The sequence below is a fragment of the Aspergillus eucalypticola genome, assembly GCF_003184535.1.
Source record: "Aspergillus eucalypticola CBS 122712 chromosome Unknown BO83scaffold_13, whole genome shotgun sequence".
Lineage (NCBI taxonomy): Eukaryota > Fungi > Ascomycota > Eurotiomycetes > Eurotiales > Aspergillaceae > Aspergillus > Aspergillus eucalypticola.
In genome coordinates this window covers 151,856-171,320 of record NW_020290287.1, presented here as the reverse complement: position 1 = coordinate 171,320, position 19,465 = coordinate 151,856, and the positions used below count along the sequence as shown (strand labels likewise).

At 50.9% G+C, this 19,465-nt stretch overlaps 9 protein-coding genes across 9 annotated transcripts; 8 read left to right on the top strand and 1 right to left on the bottom strand.

Moving 5' to 3' along the window:
* The first annotated feature begins 2 nt into the window (after window positions 1-2).
* Window positions 3-2,389, top strand: BO83DRAFT_378616 (MFS transporter). The gene is made up of 4 exons (XM_025531300.1): window positions 3-803; window positions 870-1,856; window positions 1,909-2,040; window positions 2,089-2,389. Exons 1-4 carry the CDS (start codon window positions 499-501, stop codon window positions 2,330-2,332), a joined length of 1,668 nt encoding a protein of 555 aa, XP_025387779.1. The 5' UTR covers window positions 3-498; the 3' UTR covers window positions 2,333-2,389.
* An 818-nt stretch (window positions 2,390-3,207) lies between these two features.
* Window positions 3,208-4,323, top strand: BO83DRAFT_313605 (DUF500-domain-containing protein; the record flags this gene model as incomplete). The annotated part of the gene is made up of 3 exons (XM_025527560.1): window positions 3,208-3,265; window positions 3,363-3,484; window positions 3,529-4,323. The coding sequence occupies 3 exons, from the start codon at window positions 3,208-3,210 to the stop codon at window positions 4,321-4,323; spliced, it is 975 nt and encodes a 324-aa protein (XP_025387778.1).
* Window positions 4,324-4,883: 560 nt separating this feature from the next.
* On the top strand, window positions 4,884-7,058 carry BO83DRAFT_417356 (C6 transcription factor). The gene is made up of 2 exons (XM_025534748.1): window positions 4,884-5,345; window positions 5,423-7,058. The coding sequence occupies exons 1-2, from the start codon at window positions 4,953-4,955 to the stop codon at window positions 6,986-6,988; spliced, it is 1,959 nt and encodes a 652-aa protein (XP_025387777.1). The 5' UTR covers window positions 4,884-4,952; the 3' UTR covers window positions 6,989-7,058.
* Window positions 7,059-7,273: 215 nt separating this feature from the next.
* BO83DRAFT_378613 (NmrA/HSCARG family protein) lies at window positions 7,274-8,673 on the top strand. The gene is made up of 3 exons (XM_025531299.1): window positions 7,274-7,679; window positions 7,735-8,155; window positions 8,214-8,673. The coding sequence occupies exons 1-3, from the start codon at window positions 7,506-7,508 to the stop codon at window positions 8,585-8,587; spliced, it is 969 nt and encodes a 322-aa protein (XP_025387776.1). The 5' UTR covers window positions 7,274-7,505; the 3' UTR covers window positions 8,588-8,673.
* Window positions 8,674-9,083: 410 nt separating this feature from the next.
* BO83DRAFT_313883 (major facilitator superfamily transporter) lies at window positions 9,084-11,210 on the top strand (the record flags this gene model as incomplete). Its single annotated transcript, XM_025527566.1, has 12 exons — window positions 9,084-9,185; window positions 9,241-9,318; window positions 9,368-9,447; window positions 9,491-9,572; window positions 9,723-9,793; window positions 9,848-10,007; window positions 10,172-10,223; window positions 10,273-10,380; window positions 10,432-10,522; window positions 10,570-10,693; window positions 10,740-10,831; window positions 10,886-11,210. The coding sequence occupies 12 exons, from the start codon at window positions 9,084-9,086 to the stop codon at window positions 11,208-11,210; spliced, it is 1,365 nt and encodes a 454-aa protein (XP_025387775.1).
* A 179-nt stretch (window positions 11,211-11,389) lies between these two features.
* BO83DRAFT_445681 (phthalate transporter) lies at window positions 11,390-13,727 on the top strand. Its single transcript, XM_025536566.1, has 6 exons — window positions 11,390-11,923; window positions 12,051-12,176; window positions 12,225-12,437; window positions 12,491-12,988; window positions 13,040-13,132; window positions 13,183-13,727. The coding sequence occupies exons 1-6, from the start codon at window positions 11,693-11,695 to the stop codon at window positions 13,450-13,452; spliced, it is 1,431 nt and encodes a 476-aa protein (XP_025387774.1). The 5' UTR covers window positions 11,390-11,692; the 3' UTR covers window positions 13,453-13,727.
* BO83DRAFT_378611 (caleosin family protein) lies at window positions 13,527-15,020 on the bottom strand. The gene is made up of 5 exons (XM_025531298.1): window positions 14,475-15,020; window positions 14,177-14,401; window positions 13,949-14,110; window positions 13,793-13,885; window positions 13,527-13,737 (listed from the first exon to the last, which is right to left on the bottom strand). The coding sequence occupies exons 1-5, from the start codon at window positions 14,715-14,717 to the stop codon at window positions 13,612-13,614; spliced, it is 849 nt and encodes a 282-aa protein (XP_025387773.1). The 5' UTR covers window positions 14,718-15,020; the 3' UTR covers window positions 13,527-13,611.
* A 597-nt stretch (window positions 15,021-15,617) lies between these two features.
* BO83DRAFT_408379 (FAD-dependent oxidoreductase) lies at window positions 15,618-17,434 on the top strand (the record flags this gene model as incomplete). The annotated part of the gene is made up of 1 exon (XM_025534038.1): window positions 15,618-17,434. The coding sequence occupies one exon, from the start codon at window positions 15,618-15,620 to the stop codon at window positions 17,382-17,384; it is 1,767 nt and encodes a 588-aa protein (XP_025387772.1). The 3' UTR covers window positions 17,385-17,434.
* Window positions 17,435-17,666: 232 nt separating this feature from the next.
* On the top strand, window positions 17,667-18,888 carry BO83DRAFT_408378 (RTA1 domain-containing protein). The gene is made up of 3 exons (XM_025534037.1): window positions 17,667-17,974; window positions 18,036-18,284; window positions 18,339-18,888. The coding sequence occupies exons 1-3, from the start codon at window positions 17,818-17,820 to the stop codon at window positions 18,800-18,802; spliced, it is 870 nt and encodes a 289-aa protein (XP_025387771.1). The 5' UTR covers window positions 17,667-17,817; the 3' UTR covers window positions 18,803-18,888.
* Window positions 18,889-19,465: the final 577 nt, after the last annotated feature.

The window sequence follows — 19,465 nt, the reverse complement described above, 5'->3', positions numbered from 1 at the left end:
TTCTCGGTTGGTGTCGGGAGCAGCCACATTACCGAGCGGCTAGCCCTTGCACGAGCCACAACGCCGAGAGTACCCGCTGTCAAGGTTGGAGGGTATTATCCAGGGCAGACATCGTGATTGGCTACATGGCATCAGGAACGGAGTTGTGGCTGGTGGATCAGGGCCAGAAGGGAGTATCCGTAACGGCGCGCGGAAAAAGATGGATCGGGAGGACAAGGCGTTGTTGGTGTCTGGGCTCGGGATGGGTATGGTGCCATGGCCAGAAGGTGATGGAACAGATATGAAAACCCTGATAGTGGGTGTTTCTCCAGTATGGCAATGGGGCCCTACGGAAGTGGGTTCTTTTTTCACTTTTTCTTGCTGGCTAGTTCGTAGCATGGGGCTCTTTAGTCACTGATACTTATATCTGGTGGTTTCCGTGTCTCTTGTTCAGGATGATTGTGAGAAACGAGCGTGTTGTTTCATTCGGTCTGCAGAGTGCAGTGCTATCGGCAAGCCATGGAGCACGTTACCGAACACACCAAAGAAATCTCTCCGATTCATACCTCCGATAGTGATGGTTATTCCGATGATCATCCCGATGAACATCCCGATTCCCTTGAGCTTGCTCGCATCAACACATACCGTCTGCAACAACGTGCTACCGTAGGGTCCACGAGAGGCCCTGAGCCTCGCCAGGAATGGCTGCCCATGGGTGCTGGGAAAGAGTATCCGCCCTCGCTTCCTGATCCGGAGAAATATGTCGTCGAGTTTGATGGTGCAGATGATCCTCTTCATCCTTGGAACTGGTCTATCTTGCGGAGGTAGGTAGGACTTGGAGAAGGAATACGTCTTGTCGATATGAAGAACACCTCGCTCACCGCATGTAGGAGCGTTCTAGTCACCATCCTTTGCTATTGCACCTTCGCCACAGCCTTCACCAGTGCCGTTTTCTCTGCCGCCGTCAGTGGTGTCAGTGAGGAATACCACGTCGGTCGAGAAGTCAGCACCCTCGGTGTCACATTGTACGTTCTCGGATTCGCTGCCGGACCGACTATCTGGGCCCCGGCCTCTGAACTCATCGGACGACGCTGGCCGTTGTCCATTGGCCTCTTCGGATGCGGTATCTTTACCATTGCCTCTGCCACCGGGAAAGACATTCAGACCATCATGATCAGTCGCTTCTTCGCTGGTCTTTTTGCTGCTAGTCCTGTCTCCCTTGTCCCCGCCGTCTTTGCCGATCTGTTCAGCGCCGCGCACCGTGGAGTCGTCATGTCGATCTTCTGCATGGCAGTGTTTATCGGCCCGTTCGCTGCGCCGTTTGTGGGCGGGTTCATCGCTGCCAGTCCATTGGGATGGCGCTGGACCATGTACATCTCGGCTATCATGGTCTTTCTTGCCTTCGTGCTGGTCTTCATCTTCCTCGATGAGTCGTATGCACCTGTCATTCTGGTCCGCAAGGCTGCTGTCCTCCGTCGACAGACCCGTAACTGGGGCATCCATGCCAAGCAGGACGAGGTGGAGGTTGACATCAAAGAGTTGGTTCGGAATAACTTCACTCGTCCGTTGAGTATGCTTATTACTGAGCCGATCCTGCTTCTCATCTCGTTGTACATCTCTTTTGTATACGGCCTCATCTATGCCCTTCTCGGTGCCTACCCGGTCGTCTTCGATGACGTTTATGGGATGAGCGCGGGCGTGGGAGGACTCGCCTTTATCGGTCTTATTCTGGGAGAGCTGGTTGGAGGTGTCTTCATCCTCTGTCTGCAGGGATCCTATAAGCGCAAGCTGGCGGCAAATGGGGGCAAGCCTATTCCTGAATGGCGTCTTCCGGCTGCGATTGTCGGCGCTGTTGCGTTTGCCATTGGCATGTTCTGGTAGGTATCCTCCTTCTTAGTTACCATGCTGGACGGTGCTGACAATAATCAGGTTCGGTTGGACCGGATACACGAACAAGATCCACTGGATGGCTCCGACAGCAGCTGGTATCCTGATCGGGTTCGGCATCCTGTGCATCTTCCTGCAGTGCTTCAACTATATCGTTGACTGCTATCCCACTTTGTAAGTAGATTCCTCCTGCTCACCATGACACCATGCTAACGACAGCAGGGCTGCATCCACCATTGCGGCGAACACTATCCTCCGATCGGCTGTGGGCTGCGTCTTTCCGTTATTTTCACGCCAGATGATGGTCAACTTGGGCGTGCAGTGGGCGGGCACTCTATTGGGGTGTATTGCAGCTATCATGATTCCCATGCCTGTTGCATTCATGATATTTGGGCCGTGGATCCGTCAGCGGAGTAAGCTGGCTGCGTCGCCGGCTCGCGATATGGAGAAGACCTGTAATGCTTGATGTTGTTATGACTGAGAAAACTGTACATATAATAGATTAATGATGATATGTCTGCACCAGAAACCATCTCTTGTAGCTCGGGGACATTCTTGAAGACCGGCACAGCTTTGGGGGAACAGGCTTCTCCCCGGTCTACCCCTGCTCGGGGGGACCGTAGCCTGGTCGCCATGAGATTCATTCTTATCATCCTGCAGGGGTAAGGATGAGGCTACAGTGCGGTTCCTTGTCGTTCGCCAATACAAATTCAATATATAAACTGAGAGGTTATACTAGAGTTCGTGGTAGTTGTCAGCTGCTCAAGAGAGAGATGTATATATACTAACTGCCACTGCGAATATTATATCGTGATAAACAAAAGCTAAATCGGCAAGCAATTCCAAACACCCCACTGTCTCCGCCATTTATTTGGGACCAGACTGGCCTACAAAGCAGAAATGTAGTAGTATTCGAGAATGCACGAGTTCGTCATGAATGAGAACCCCCACCGAAGTGGTTGCTGAATTGAGATGGTCAGCATGCATGGGACACGGCAGAGAAAGAGTGAAGGGATCCACTCTGGCTTGCACAAGCTGATCCTGCTGGCCCCCAATCCATTGATATCATGCGCTGGCCGACTCTAGCTCCTCCACTCACCACGATGATCCAAGTAGCCTGGATTGCTGATTGGAAGGAGCAAAGAACACCTAAATTGCGCCTCAACACAAGCCCCCCTCTACCTAAGTTAACAGAGAGTCAAAACGTCGATTTTAAACCACTTCCCCCAACTTGATTGAGGAGCTTGTTTTTTCTGTTTCTGCGTCACTCTGCTCCTCTGTTGCGATTGAGCTCATCCATCGATTTTCCTCATCATTGCTGGGAACAAAAGTATTGCAACCATGCCGCCCTTTGAGAAGGTCCGGAAAATGCACAGCCCTTTCCCGGGCTCCTTTCGCAGTAGGCGCACTCCCCTGTCTATTACCACACACAGCGACGTCGGTTTGGTGTTCTGCGGTTGCTACAAAAGACAGCGACTGACCAACAATCCCTGCAGGTGAATGTAACAAAGCGGCCCAGATTCTAGACGCCTTTACGAATCCTATGAACCCGGACGGTCGTGACAGTCTCATTCCCCCGAAGATTCTCGGAGCTGCCAAGGCAAGTGGCATTACGACGGTCGCAAATAAATCCCACGCCATAGACTAACCGGTCGAGTGCAGGGCTTCGCAATATTCTCCGTCTCGAAACTGGGTATCGTTGGATCAGTACGAATGGGCTCGGGCATCTTAATCGCCCGCCTCGAGGAGGGCGACTGGTCTGCGCCTTCGGCCATTCTGACAGCAGGAGTTGGAGTAGGGTACCAGGTGGGCTTGGAGGTGACCAACTTCGTCTTCGTCCTCAACACAACCAGCGCCGTTCGCACATTCGCCCAGATGGGGAGTTTATCCCTGGGCAAGACTGCCTCATTTGCCATGGGCCCATCAGGGAGGTTTGGAGAAGTCAACGGGGTGGTCAGTGCTGGTGGAATGGCAGGCATTTTCGTCTACGGTCATAATCAGGGCTTCTTTGGGGGCATCAGCACCGAAGGGAGCATGATCTTTGAACGCCGCGGCGCAAACCAGAAGCTATACGGGAAGAAGGTCAAGGCGCGCGATTTGATCGAGGGCCAGTTCCCACCTCCAGATGAGGCGGACGAGTTGATGCGCGTGTTGCGCTCCGATCTTTTTGCTCCTCGACCAGAGTTGTACGCGACCTCCTCGGCATCCACCAAAGGCTCCATCTCGTCCGGACGGCCGTCACAGTCATCTGCAGGAACGGATATCCAGAAGATGCCCATTGAGATGCCCGCCGACGAGATCGTCCAGTTACCCGCCGAACTGCCCGCCGAATTCATCGCCGAGCTCCCAGCAGAGGTGGTGCCGGACATCTACTACGACAAATCGGTTGGCTTGTCGGAGACGCTGCTGCCTGAGTTGTCCTCCGAGACAGCCCCGCTGCGGCCTGCAAAGAGTTGAATATGTCTAGGAGAGGAACAGTATAGTTCACAAGGGAACATCACTCAGATGTTGAACTCGGGAGGCAAGGACTCCCTCCCAGCACGATTGGGGCTGCAGAAATAACGGTGAATAATCCCGGCTGGCCACGGTCGGACCTCTCATCACAGCAGCATGCATGATGGGCACTGGAATCATACCCAGGAAAGGGATTTTCAATCTCGCAGCCGATGGTTGCTGTTGGATCGTCCCAAGTAACATCCCCCTGAGGCAAGCAAGAGTGAGTGCTGGCGCGCATGGGGAGGATTGGGGAGCAAGAAAGTGACACGCGGCGAGTAAGCTGGAACAGCGACTCCTACAGTATTGTCCTAGCTTGATATTATAGCAGTGCAAGTAAATATATACAGTGTGATGGTGAATGCGGAGCAGACAAAGAGAAAGCAGTAATCGGTGCTGGTTATGTTAAAATCAGGCGTCGGTGAAGATCCGCTAGACGCGACCGTGGGTTTCAATTCTCCTTCTGTCAGTGTCTCGGACCGCGCCCGATTCCTCTTTTCTCCCAACTCAACCCAATCAGTCTCCAAACATCATACCCTCTGTTCCGCCAGATTCATTCTTAAAAACCCTCTCAGGGATGGCGATGTCGCAAGATGGATGATAGTGGCACGTATCCCCGTAGCTGCATCCCCTGCAACCGCCGCAAGGTCCGATGCGACCGGAGGCTTCCCTGCGGTCGATGTGTCAAGGGCGGCGAACAATGTGTCTTTCCTGGTCCTAAACGAGCACCGCGACAGCTGAAACGACCCCCAATCGCCGAGGTGCTGGCCCAGCTGCGACACCTGGAGCAAGAGGTCCAGCTCCTGCGCGCCCAAGCTCAGCAACCTGCGGGGGCTGGATTGGCTTCTAGATCGTCTCCACTCGGCCATTTCCAGGAGGAGGCCACTGGCCCACTGGAACCAGGCCAGCGGGAAGGCAGGCTGGTGATCAAGGAAGGTAAAAGTCGTTATGTGGGGGATGCACCCTCGGCCGTGCTGGGGGACAAGGTGAGATCTCCCTTCCTCGTATAATCCTGTTCTACTCCCCACAAGAGCCCTGACGGGTGTGTTCGTAACCACTATAGATCCGAGAACTACAGGACATCTGTGATGCATCATCCTCCGAGGATGAACTGGCGACCCCGGAGGCATCCGGCTTGCACTTCGCCAGTAGCCTTGGGGCCAACTGGCAAGGTCACAGTTTACGAAACACCTACCTGCAGCCGGACCAGATCCAGCGCCTATGGCAAGTCTACAAAAACAATGTAGCCCCGCTACTTGCCGTTCTACACGTACCGTCCGTGGAGATCATGGTTCGTGAAGAGTCCGAGAACATCAATCCGGACCCTTCTCGCGAAGCACTCATTCTGGCTGTGTGCTTTGCCGCCATCGTAACCATACCCCCAGGTCAGTGCTTGGATTTGGTGGGTCTCGATTGCGAGAAGGCTATTCAGAGCTACCAGCTCGCCGTTGACCAGGCTTTGGTAAGAGCCAACTTCATCAAATCTCAGAACATCAGTGTTCTGCAAGCTGCAGTAATCTTCTTGCTCTGCCTTCGCTGGAGGGGGGATGCCAGGCTGGTCTGGGCCGCGTCTGCCGTCGTGGTTCGTGTGGCTCAGGGACAGGGCGTCCATCGCGACGGTCAAAGCCTCGGACTCAGCCCGTTCGATTCGGAAATGCGGCGTCGTTTATGGTGGCACATTTGTGTCCTGGATATGGTGTGCTCCGAGGATCAAGGAACTGACACCCAGATCCAGCCAGGCATGTTTGACACTCGTCTCCCCCATAATATTGACGGGGAAGATCTGGCTCCTTCGATGACTGAGCTGCCACCGGAAAAAACTGGCGCCACTGATATCACCCTCGTCATTATTCAGTGCGAGCTCATCTCGGAACTCAACTGGCCAAATCGACGTAATGGTGCAAAGGATCCAGAATCCTCGGCCGATCAGGAACCGCTAGTTACCTCTGTAGCGAACCGTCTGGAAAATCGGTATTTGCAACACTTGGACATCAACATCCCAATCCAATGGGTTTATGCCATGATCATTCGATTGACCCTGTCGAAGCTGTGGTTGTACGCTCATTACAACAAAATCCCCAGCCATGGGTCTCAATCCGAATGCTCGCAAGCCGCCTGCGATGATGCCTTTCGGGCGGCCGTCGAAACCATCAAATTTACCATTCTGCTGCATACCAACGAGAGTACTTCGCACTGGGCGTGGTTGTGCAAGACGTATAAGCAATGGCACACGGTCGCCTTCATTCTCGCCCAGCTGTGCAACCGCCCAATCACGGCCGAAACCGATCATGCCTGGCAGGTGGTGACGGAGATCCAGCGGCAATGGGAGCAGGATGGCTCGCCTCAGAGCGTCATGCTCCGGAAGCCGCTCAAGCGGTTGATGCAACGGACAGCTTCAACTAGGGCAGCCAAATTGGGTGTATCGCCAGGCTCCTCTCTGGGCACGGAGGTTAAGGAGGATGATAGCACGGGTTCGGAGTTGATGTATTTAGATACCAACACTATTCCAGGCATGGATATCTCACAGGCTTCTCTGGATAAAGGTTCTATTCCATCAGATGTCTATTCGCTAGGGATGGCTGGTTTTGATGTCTCGGGCATGGAGTGGCTGTGGGAGCCATTGCTGTAACGGTCGGGCTCCCAACCACTTTGAAGGACGTATCTGGTCGGCGCAAATCAAATATGAAAAATAACTCGACATATAATATCACCATAATTATATGTAAACGGATATGTAACGTGTATGTGAAATGGGGTTGTGGAGGAAGCGATCTTGGAGTATGGCCATCATGTACTCTTAGATGTGTCACGGTCGGGGTGGCGATCCCTTTCGGCATTGATCTCAAGGCCGACCCTCGTCCACTTTTAGTCAGGCTTCAATGCGTCTCTTACTAACCTCGGTCCCCAAATGAAGCCGATATACGAGGGGTATTTTGTCATTCATCTCTCTGACATTGACACCGAAAGGGGTATGGGAGGAACCTCAATCTTGGTCAGCTGCAGTGGGTGGCCAAGGGACATATATAATGGAGGCTTGCCCCGGGTTAATCCCATGCAGCAGAAGTCATCCATTGGCAATTACTCCACCAGACTGAAAGCACTACGAACTCAAGGAACCGAACGATTCATCTATTTCTCAAAGCAAAATGTCCAAGATCATTACTGTCTTCGGTGCCACTGGCCAACAGGGCGGGTCTGTCATCCGCACGATCCTCAACGACCCCGAACTTTCCAAGGAATTCGAGATCCGCGGTATCACCCGCGATGCCAGCAAACCAGAAGCCCAGGCATTGTCCAAGCAGGGAGTCGCAATCCGAAATGTAAGGCTTGACGTCCCACACTTCTACCGAAATCCCACTTTAACAGTCTACATAGGCGGACATGAACTCCAAAGACTCTATCCGGAACGCCCTTGAGGGCAGTCACTCTGTCTTCCTAGTGACCACTCCCGCCTGGGGTATTGCTGGATCTGATGCAGAATTGGTCCACGGCAAGAACGTTGCCGACGTGGCTAAAGAGTTGAACGTCCAGCATCTCATTTTCTCTTCTCTGCTCAACGTGACAGAGACAACAGCAGGATGTCTCAAGAATGTCCATCACTTTGATCACAAAGCCCAGGTCGAGCAGTATATTCGCTCGCTGGGGATTCCGGCTACCTTTGTCTTGCCAGGGTATTTCATGACCAATTACTCTGTTGTTGGTCTTCTGCGGAAGGGCGAGAACGGGGTATGGACTCTTGCTTATCCTATTGGAAAGGAGTCTAAGTTTCCGTTGATTGATATTGTGGGTGATATGGGTATGTGATCTCTAAGCCATTTGCTCTAGCATGAGGCCTTGACTGACAATTTATGTAGGTAAATATGTCGCTGCATCTTTGAAGAACCGCTCCGAGACACTGGGTGCTCAAATCCTCGTGGCGGAGGCTTACTACACTCCTACTCGCATTCTCGAAGAGTTCGAAGAGGTGACAGGACAGAAGTCCCAGTTTGTGCAGGTTGATCCCGAAACGTACAAGTCATTCATGCCGGGTCCGATCGGTCAGGAAATGCTGGAGAACCACCTCTTCATTGGAAACCCGGGTTACTTCAATGGTCGGAGTCTCAACGAGAGTAAGTTTTGGTGGCTAAGGCGGGGTATAAGCTCACCAGCTGGAAGGAATTCTTGCAGCAGAACAAGGCTTCGTTTGCCTAGTCTACCTGCGTTCTCTAGTCAGAGCTCAGTGGTGTAGTCGTCAAACTACCTAGGATGAGATTAGCTAGGATCTTGTGTAATCATATTATCGTGATATATCAATCGGATGGTTTTGGAATCGCCTAAATCAATTTTCTTATTTGTTTGAGCGACAAATCACTCGTAATCTTGGCGGCTGGTGGCGTAGTTAGGATACTTGACGCCGGTGCCGGATGTTACCTAATTTGATAGTTACAGTTAGAGTACTGCACTTGCATCTTTATCGGAGACGATCTTCTAGACCTCAACGTCAGCAGATTCCTGGTCTGCTTGGCGAATAACGGCGTGCATCAAACCAATTGAGCGGGGCGGGCTATACAGAGCACGCCTTCACATCCCGCCTTGATGCCATGTCTGCAGGTCGCCGATAAGACGTCGCCGAAGGCGCTTTTCTCCCATGGTTTTTATGTTGCTTGACTTTTTTGACGGTCTGAGGTCCTAATCTCTATTGTTATCGCTTGATGAATCCTTATTTTTCTTGAAAGGTCGACAGGATGGATACGCCCGACGATGAGAGCAAAGGCCCTATTGATAGGGTCTCATCTGTAAACGAGCAGCTATCGGATGAGATACGGCCGAAGGATGAGAGGGCACTGGTATTGTTTTCAGCCCACGACATCGGAAATGTGCGTATTGACTGACTGATTCTAGGTATGGCGACTCGACTGCTTCTTCCTCGTCGTAGGGTTTCTGGGATATGCATTCAAGTACCTGGATCAAACGAACATTGTTAGTATCCGCATGCATCACATAAACAATGTGTACTTATCATCGGCAGAGCAATGCCTATGTTTCCGGTATGGAGACAGATCTCGAACTCTATGGTAACGAGTACAATTATTTCACGACCTTCTTCAAGTATGTCATCACCTCTAACTACTGGCAATTCTGACTCCATCAGTATCGGATACATGATTATGCTCTACCCATCATGCATCATTATCTCCCACATCGGGCCAGCTATATGGCTGCCAGCATGCGAAGTAAGTTTTTTCAGATAGGGTATTCATATAGTTAACCAACGAAATAGGTTCTATGGGGTATACTTACCTGTTGCTTATCCACTGTCACGTCTGCTAAACAGGTATATACCCCGAGCGTTTCGACAAGCATCGGCACAACTAATCGGTTAGGTGTATGGTTTGCGTTTTCTCATTGGCTTCTTTGAAGGTGCGACGTGGCCTGGCTACTTTACCATTATCAGGTAAGTCGCTGAATCTTGTAGATAATCAAGTAGTGAGACTACTAACACGCAAAGTCAATGGTATCTCCCGCACGAGATGGCCTTGCGTATGAGCTTGTATAACATGGCTCAGCCAGTTGGGGCTATGCTTTCGGGTGCCATGCAGGGCGCAATGTCTACCAATCTGGAAGGTGTCATGGGGCGAAGTGGTTGGAGATGGGCATTTATCATAAACGTATGTTCGACGGGATTGAATACTCGTGATGACGAAGCTGACTAGTTCATATCCCGGGTAGGGAGGTTGCACCATATTCATTGCCTTGTTGGCATTTGTCATCCTACCTGGCTTTGTGAGAATCCCCAGCTCTTCGGGTGGGATACTCTGCTAAGTGACTATAGCCCGAAAGGCAAAATCCATTGTCCAAGATCTATCTCGGGCCGCAGCATATTAGTAAGTAAAAATTATAGGAGTTGTGGAGAAATTCGCTAAACTCATACAGAGACAGCCATTGCACGTACACGCCGCGTGGGCCGGAAACCGCAGATCGGCATCCAGGTCAAAAGCTTTCTGCGTTGCTTCAAGTTCTGGCATTTATGGTTGTTCGCCAGTATGTCTCCACCTCACTCTGCTGTAGCACGCATAACTGATCTTGACACAGTCGCGTGGGCAATCGGCACCGGCACAACGCCAACGAGCTACTTCAACCTCTGGCTCAAGTCGTTGAAGAACCCTGATGGATCCGCTAAATAGTATGTGTTCCTTACCATTCTATGCATTCAAGTCTGATGAAATATAGCTCCGTGGCCATGCTCGACTACCTTCCGATCGCTGGTCAAGCAATCCAACTTGTCGCTGAAATCCTTTTCAGTGGGTTTAGTGACTATTTTGGAGTCAGACTGCCATTCCTCCTCTTGCATTCGGTAAGTCGCACCTGAGTAAGAACTACTCAGTACTGACCAAGTTTAGGTGATCAATATAGTATCACTCATCATCCTGACGATCCAACCGAGCAATGAGCACACCTATATGGCTGGGTGGTATATGGACTATATCGGAGCGTAAGCCTCACCTATCCGAGAGGTAGGGATATCTAGCTGATATATATTGTTTAGGGTCTCGACAATGCTGTTGTGTGCGTGGGCAGCTGCCCATTTGGAGACGGAGCCAGAAGTTCGCACCGTTTTGTTCGCCACCGGAACCCTCTTCGCGTATTTGCTAAGTGCCTTCCTTCCCATAGCTGCATATCCAGCATCGGAAGCTCCTCACTGGCGTATTGGAGCAAAGCTGTACCTCGGTCTTTCATGCTTGGCAGCGGTGTTGTTCGTTTGCATCCATTTTGTCTTTAAGTGGGAGGAGCGGAGAAAAGCTAAAACCCGCCAAGTTGACGATTGGAATGTGACTGCAGACGAACATGAAGTCAGTGAAGGGAGGGTTTAGGGGTAGAACGGAGATTCTGAAGAGCTGAATAAACCAGCTCGTGACCTCCGTGGCAGCCTGGCAATCAGCATGTCTACCACGACGCTAATCGATCCTTGGCCCTACAACTTTCACCGCTCACGCAAACCGCCATGTCTCCTTTCTCCGGCTTTCGGCGTTTAAAAATGGCTGAAGGAGACTATCTCCAGTCTGCAGGGCTTGGCTAGTCACATCGCTACGTTACACGTAGTAGCTTCAAGGCTAACGCCGATTTCCGACCTCGAGCTTTCCCCGCAAATGAAAATCCATCCATTAGCATAGTTTCTTTTGCCATGACCTGATAAAGCATCTATAGTCTCGAGAATTGCTTCCAATGTCGCCATCGATACCAAATTTGCATCATTGCTTTGATCATACTTTAGGTCCTACAAATCTCCTTAGGAGCAAGAGCAGTCCCATCAATGTAGCCGACGGGTTAGTGGCAACGTCCTCGACTCGGGATAATGGCCGACGACGACACCATCAAAGGCCTGTCCGTTGAGGCAGGGAGCTCCCGACCCGAAGATACGGAGCTGACTCCACAGGAGCAGCGACGGGTTATCCGTCGGGTTGACGCACGATTAATTGTCATGTTGGGGTTCCTGCACACCGTATCGCTGCTTGACCGGGGGAACCTATCTACTGCAGCGGTTGCGGGAATGGAGAAGGAGTTGCACCTCCAGGGTAATCAATATGTGAGTTTTCTTTTTTCTTTCTCTTTTTTTTTTTTTTTTTTTTTTTTTTTTTTTTTTTTTTTTTTTTTTTTTTTTTTTTCTTTTTTTTTAGCTGAAGAAGCATTTCTATACTAACACAGTCGTATAGAATATCATTGCTGTCGTGTTTTTTCCTCCCTACATCTGCCTGCAGATGCTGGGTCCAGTGCTGATTCGTAGACTGGGCCCAAAGTTCTTTCTTGCGGGAATTTGCTTTATCTGGGGTATTGCTATGGTAAGATATCACCAGGACCCCCCTCCTGACGAAGAGCTAACCTGTTAGATGTGCGGTGGATTCGTCCATAACTGGGCTCAACTAGCTGGCATTCGAATCATCATCGGAGCCTTGGAAGCAGGGTTCTTCCCCGCTGCTGTCTATCTAATTGCGACCTGGTACACCCGCTATCAGATGCAGAAGCGATTTGCCATTTTCTACCTGCTCGGCTGTGTGGCATCGGCATTCACCGGTATTCTATCTTATGGCATCACGTTTATGGTACGCAAGCACTGCCCCTCTATCATATTCCCACTAACAACTAGCGTGTATAGAACGGCCTGGGCGGCCTCACAGCATGGCGCTGGATTTTCGTCATCCAAGGCCTCCTCACCTGCACACTGGCAGCAATCAGCTACTTCGTGCTAATCAATTTCCTGGATCGTATGCGATCAAGCAAGAGTCGATTCCTGTCGGACCGAGAATACGACTTCATTACTGACCAGATCAACGACGACCGCGGGGACGTGAGACTCGAGCCATTCAATTTGAAGAAGTATCTTGTCGCTGCACTGGACGTTAATATCTGGGGATTTGGACTAGTGTACTTCTGCACTACATCCACTGCTTATTCAATAGCATATTTTCTGCCTCTGATATACAGGCAGGGAATGGGCTTTTCGATGGGAGCATCGCTGTGTCTCTTCGCTCCACCGTACGTGGCTGCGGGGATCACCATGATGGCGACATCGTGGATTGGGGATAAGTACCGGCTGCGAGGGCCGATAATCGTTTTCAATGCCATGTTGGCTTTGATCGGGCTGCCTTTGATGGTCAGTTTCTCCTCATACTAATGTAGTGGTAAACACGGCTGACAAGACTAGACCTTCACCAAGGGCAACGGGCCACGACTGGTCGGGTGTTTTCTTACTACCATGGGTGCCAACTCGAACGTCCCTGCTGCTATGGCATATCAGGTAGGATTATACATCCCTCTCATCCTAGTATCAGTGTTGATTGATTGTAGGCAAACAATGTTCGCGGTCAGTGGAAGCGAGCGGCCTGCAGCGCCATCTTTGTCGGTCTCGGTGCGTCGGGCGGCATGGTCGGATCTCTGGTCTTTCGGTCTCAGGATGCCCCGGAATACCGGCCGGGGATGCTTACCTGTATTGCATTACAGGCTGCTGCGATAGTGTTGGTGGGGTTGTTGACCATTCGATTGTATCTGCGCAATCGTCGCGTGGATCGGGGAGAGTTGGTTATTGGGGATCTGCCGGGGTTTCGGTATACTTATTAGCTGGTTTACAGTCGAAGCTGATTGGCTGTATTCATGTTCTGGTCTGCTATGCTTGAAGTCGCTGGTATTATGCTCGACGATGAAATTAAACATGAGATGATGGCGATAACTAAATCGCTCTAAATAAGTGTACAATGGTCTAATGCAATGCATGTATGCTTAGCCATCCAAATATGCGTTCAAACATCCCTTCACTGTCCGCTTCATCCATAATCCAGGTCTAAAGCCCTGAGTCCATCCCTGTCCTGAACGGTTGGCTTCGCGTACCTTCCAGAATAATGAGCCCTGTAATAACCATTAGCTGTATTTCTCACCCCATCCAAGCGATAGATAGACATACATCATATACACCCCGCACATCTTCCTTCCAGACCTTACCGTCTTTCTCAATCAGCAACCATGTGGTTCCCCATTCAAACAACGCGGCTCCCCACTGTACACTCTTATCAACTACACTTATCTTTTGTGCGAAGGGAGCGGAGAAGAGTGAACATACACCAAACGGATCAGCCGCACATCTATTCCCATGCATCATATCAAACAGCTCCCGCAATGTCAATGCGCCATCACCATCGCGATCATACTTCGCGAACATATTCTCGAATGATTGAGGAACGAAGCGTCCTTCGGGGTCATAGGTATTGCTATCAGAGCCATGCTAATTATTCCATTAGCAATCTCCTCCTAGTGAAGGCGTAAATACCCCATTGGGGGAGGTATGTACCTTGGCTTTGTGGACCGCATCCACATATACCCTAAACCACGGATCCGGGAGATACGAATGCGCCAGACGAGTCGGATAAGAGAAGTTCAGATTGATGACCAGAACAGCTAAGAAGGAGAAGAGGATATTGAATCCTAGGTCGCGGAAGCCGTTATATGTATCCCAGGGGTATATTTGCCCGTCGCGGTCGCGGTCCCAGAAGAGGACATGTTGTTGGAGGGGGGTCTTCATCAGTGATCTCAAGTTAGTGGTATGTTTCAATCGATCATATAGAGTGCTTATTGAGGCTAGTACGTACAAAATCGCCAAATTGCTTTGTATAGCTCTCATCCCCGTCTGGCCGGTCAATTGAGGCGGTGGTGTTGGCCCGCGGCACGCCTGGTTTCTCAATATAGTCGTTCGTATACCGAGCCGGTTGGCGGGCTGCAGTGACGGGGCATTCGGGGACAGTGGTGGAAAAGTCGACGCTGATAGAAGGCGGGCGGATGGGTTTGTCGAAATTGGGTAGTTGAGTTTCCGAGAACGAGACTTTTCGAGGCATTTTGGTGGTTATGGAATTGTCAATGGAGGTAACGGGTCGCAGGAGGTAAAATGTAAATAAAACAGGAAGTAGAAGAGTCAGTTGTTGGTAATGGGAGATGGCTGATTAGAGTATCGGAAATTCGTTCGTTAGGGTTGGTTGGAGTGGGTGGTGATGGCGTCATTGGTCCGGGAGTCATGGTGAGGTCATAGTTGGTGCTATTGATAACTAGTACATCACTTGAATAGTCACCCAATTCATCACTTATTTAGCGGGGTTTTATCGCCACTGAGAATGTCATGATTACTGCTTATCAGTAGCAGCATGAAACACTTCAATGGAAAGAATGTGGGGTGAATGGCTGGGAAGTTTTCTGCTGAGATGGTGGGGATATATTTTCCGCTATTGAGTACTAAAGACATGGAACCATGACTGGGTGGCTGAGGTATACGTTTAGAGGCTAACCACTATGCGCAGGTCAAGTGACAAGAGTCCTTTGAGAAGTCTAATACACAACAAGCCATACCCTCTCGCTGGGTCAGAGCTTGTACTGTGTAACCCAAAAGATGGGGCACGCAGGCCTACTTGGTGTTTAACAGTCTGCCCACAAACAGAATGGTCTTCTACAGTATCTCCACGCCCCGCATGCTACATCCACGCAGGCTGGTTCTAGGCTATGCTTCCACCACCAATCTCTGGGAAATTGGCTCTAAGCCCGGTTTCAGGCAAGTTCGAGGTCTTTGGCTCCAGTTTCTCGATCCCAGAACGAACTTTATCTAGCTTTTGGACAATTCATTTCTTGGGTCTGTCGTTATGTCATCATGATGCCCCCCGGGGTATATCGCGAACATAAACCCGCATTGGAACACCCAATCTGCCCGTTGATAGTGAAGGGTTGGTCTTGCTCAGCACGACCTTGCCATGTTGTATAAACTGAGCTTCCGCGGCTTTGCTTGCCATCCTGCTAGTAAGCTTACTTCGTTCAAACGGGTTAATTGCCAACTTCTGTATACTGTCTCTTCATACTCAACTTCTGCCCCCCCTCCCAAATCACGCAAATTAGCCACCATGTCCAGTCCCACCCATTGGATGAACACCTCCGGTGAGACGGACCCCGTCTGGGTTCACTCTATGCCGTACTCCAAATATCCCAAGTTCCCATCATTGAATGAGAATGTCGAAACCGAAGTCTGCATTGTCGGCTCAGGTATTGCCGGTATCTCTATTGCCTATGAGCTGGTCAATCGTGGAAAGCGAGTGACCATGATCGAGGCCCGCAATGTCCTGTCCGGCGAAAGTGGCCGTACCAGTGGTCATTTGTCTAATGCTTTAGACGATGGATACACCGAGATCCAGAAGAAGCATGGACACCAGGGTGCCAAAGCCGCCGCTGAGAGCCATACCTGGGCACTCAAGCGAGTCGGTGAGATTTCCCGATCACTCGGAATTGAGTGTGAGTATCGCATGCTTCCAGGCTATGAGATCTCCCAGTACCCCCGTGGTGACCCAAACCATGATAAGGAGGTCTCCAGCCTGAAGAAGGAAGTTGAGCTGGCGAAGCAGCTTGGTCTTCCTGCATCCTACCGCGAAGGTCTCACCGTGAAGGGATGGGATGGCAACATTGACCAGCGGGACGGTGCCATTTTTGCCGACCAGGCAACCTTCCACCCAACCAAGTACTTTATTGGGGTACTTGAGTGGCTGCAGAAGCAGCCAAACTTTCAATGCTACGCGCACACTCGCATGATGTCGTCCAGCGAGAGTGGCCTGGTGCAAGTGACGACCGCCGACGGCTACACTATCACGGCGAAGGATATGGTCGAGGCGACTTGTGTGCCTCTCCAGAAACTGAGCGTCATTGCGGAGATGGAGTACATGCGGACGTACTGCATTGCCATTCGTGTTCCGAAGGGCTCGATCGAAGACTGCCTTCTCTATGACGAGGCAGAAGCGTACAAGTACATTCGGTTCACAGAATGCGATGAAAAGGACGACTACCTAGTGGTCGGAGGATGCGATCATAAGGTCGGCCAGGATACGACCAGCGGACGGTTCGAGGAACTCGAGACTTGGGTTCGTGAACGTTTCACCAAGGCCGGGACAGTCGACTATAAATGGAGCGGACAGATCTTTGAGCCGGTGGATTACATGGCATTCATTGGAAAGAACCAGGGCCTGAACCATACATACGTTGTCACAGGAGACAGCGGCAATGGTCTTACACACGGCGTTCTGGCTGGTAAACTCATTGCGGACGAGATTATGGGCATTGACAATCCATGGGCCAGCCTATACAACCCCCATCGGCTGTCCAGCATCGCCAAGTCCCTGCCCAGTATGTTGGCGCATGATGTTCAAATCAATACCCAGTACAAGCGCTGGATGAAGTCCGACATCAAGGACATTGAGGATCTTGCCGTCGGCTCCGGAGGCGTGATCAAGGAGGGTCTGACGAACCCCGTAGCCGTGTACAAAGATGAGCAAGGCAAGGCGCATAAGTTCAGCGCTATCTGTCCACACATGAAGGCGGTGTTGAACTGGAACGACACCGAGAAGAGCTGGGATTGCCCTGTACATGGTAGTCGCTTCAGTTGCGATGGCGTTTGTGTGGAGGGGCCGTCGAAGGCGAACTTGAAGCCCATGGATTCGTTCGCTCAGAAGGAGCAGCGGGCGCAGCAAGCCATTTAGGCAGCTCAAATGTTATCAATGGCTTCTTATGGGTATTTAGTGGGTAGCATACGAAATAGTAAAAGTTCTAAGACGGAATTACTCCGGATCAATTGAAAAGTCAGGAAAGTAGAGATTCAAGCGTTCCAGATCCAGTGGAGATCACCCGAATATTGCCTGTTTTGGGCAAGGGTGCGAGTACGAACGACATCTTACCCAAAACGGTATACGCAACGAAAACGAGGAGCACCACGTAGAGCAGAGGTTGATTCCCCAGCCCCGGGTCTTCATTGTCAGGTTCAGGGACAGATGTACTATCGTCTCTCGTATATCGCGACCGTTGCCATATTGGTACCTTGCAAAAGTGGGAGGCAACAATGATAGGCCTTCATAAAAGCAGGGCCTCGCTCCCTACCTTCCTGTGACTTTATCGACTCCAGCGCTTCTCTATCGCATGCCAGCCATGGAATTCATTCTATACTACTACACACCCTCTGCTGCGGCAGCAGGCATCTTTGTAGTTTTGTTCGGCATCAGCACTGTCTTGCACTTTCTCCAGCTGGTCCGCACCAGAACATGGTTCATGATCCCCTTCTTCATTGGCGGAATCTGTCAGTCACTACTCTCAACGATAACTGCAGGACTATCACTGACCTGAAGCCTAATCTCCAGTGGAAGCAATCGGATATGTGGGCCGTCTGCTCTCCTCGCTCGAAAGCCCCGACTACAGCACGGGCTCGTATGCCATGCAAAGCGCCCTTATCCTCATCGCCCCGGCCTTCCTGGCGGCTAGTATTTACATGACCCTCGGTCGCATTATCCGGATGGTACAAGCAGAACACTACTCGGTGTTCAAGTTAAAGTGGGTGACAAAGATCTTTGTCGCGGGCGATGTTCTTTCCTTCTTGATGCAAGCGTCCGGTGTGTTCTTCCCCAGCTTCCCGTCTTCTGATGCAGTATCGCTAACGGCAGTAGGCGCTGGTCTCATGGTCAGCGGCTCGAGCGACCCAACCACAGGCGAGCACATCATCATCGGCGGTCTCTTTGTTCAAATTATCTTCTTCGGCTTCTTTATCATCACAGCGCTCGTCTTCCAAGTGCGACTGGCAAAGGCTCCCACTAGCACCTCGGCGGAACTGTCGCACATCTGGCGTCGCCATATGAACGCCCTCTACATCTCCAGCATCCTCATCTTTGTCCGTTCCATTGTCCGTGTGGTAGAATACCTCCAAGGATACGACGGATACCTTATGAAACACGAGGTTTTCATCTATGTATTCGATGCGCTGCTGATGTTCCTGGCGATGGAGGTACTCCAATTCATCCACCCTAGCCAGGTCAACTGCTATCTGGGGCGCGGAGAACGTTACTCCGACAAGGTGATCAAGACGCAAAAGTTCATGTCGGTGCCGGTGGAGATGGAGGTTTCGTCCGTTTGAATAGCTTGCATTTTTTTTCCCGGCGGTGTATCTTATGATTGTTATGATTGTCGGCGTCAACTCTCTCATCTAGCTTGTGTTTGTCAGTCTGTTCGCTATAGATGTTGTGTTCCCAAATATTATGCCTATTCCTTTCATCATCGCAAAGGAGAGGTCGCAGGTTACCTACTCAACTGTGGGATCAGGGCTGGCAGTATTAATTTGAGATGAGAATATAACATCTGTCTTTGTAGCATCACCATACCGTCTTGTGCTGTTGACTGCACATGAAGCACTAGTATGGACTTGATGCGCGCTTGACCCCGTTCCGCAAAGGGGCAAAATAGGATCCCGACGGCCCCAAGTTTTGGCCCCATCGGATGACCATGCAGGGCAACCGCATCATCCCGAGTCAGGGGCAGCTTTAAGGATCACAAGCTTTCTTATCAGCTCTATTCAGTCCGAGGATTTGGCCTTTGGGGGAGTTTGCAAAAACACTGTGGTACTTGGGGCTACGACAATTCTCTCATCATTAAGTTGACATGGCAACGTGCGCCTGATAGTGTATTTTAGTAGGGACAAATTCATGCGAACAGCTAATGTGCAATATCGTATATGCAATTGCCCAGTAGATTGATTCCATTTATTAACAGGAACAACAGGGTAATAACCTAGCGGTGGGGC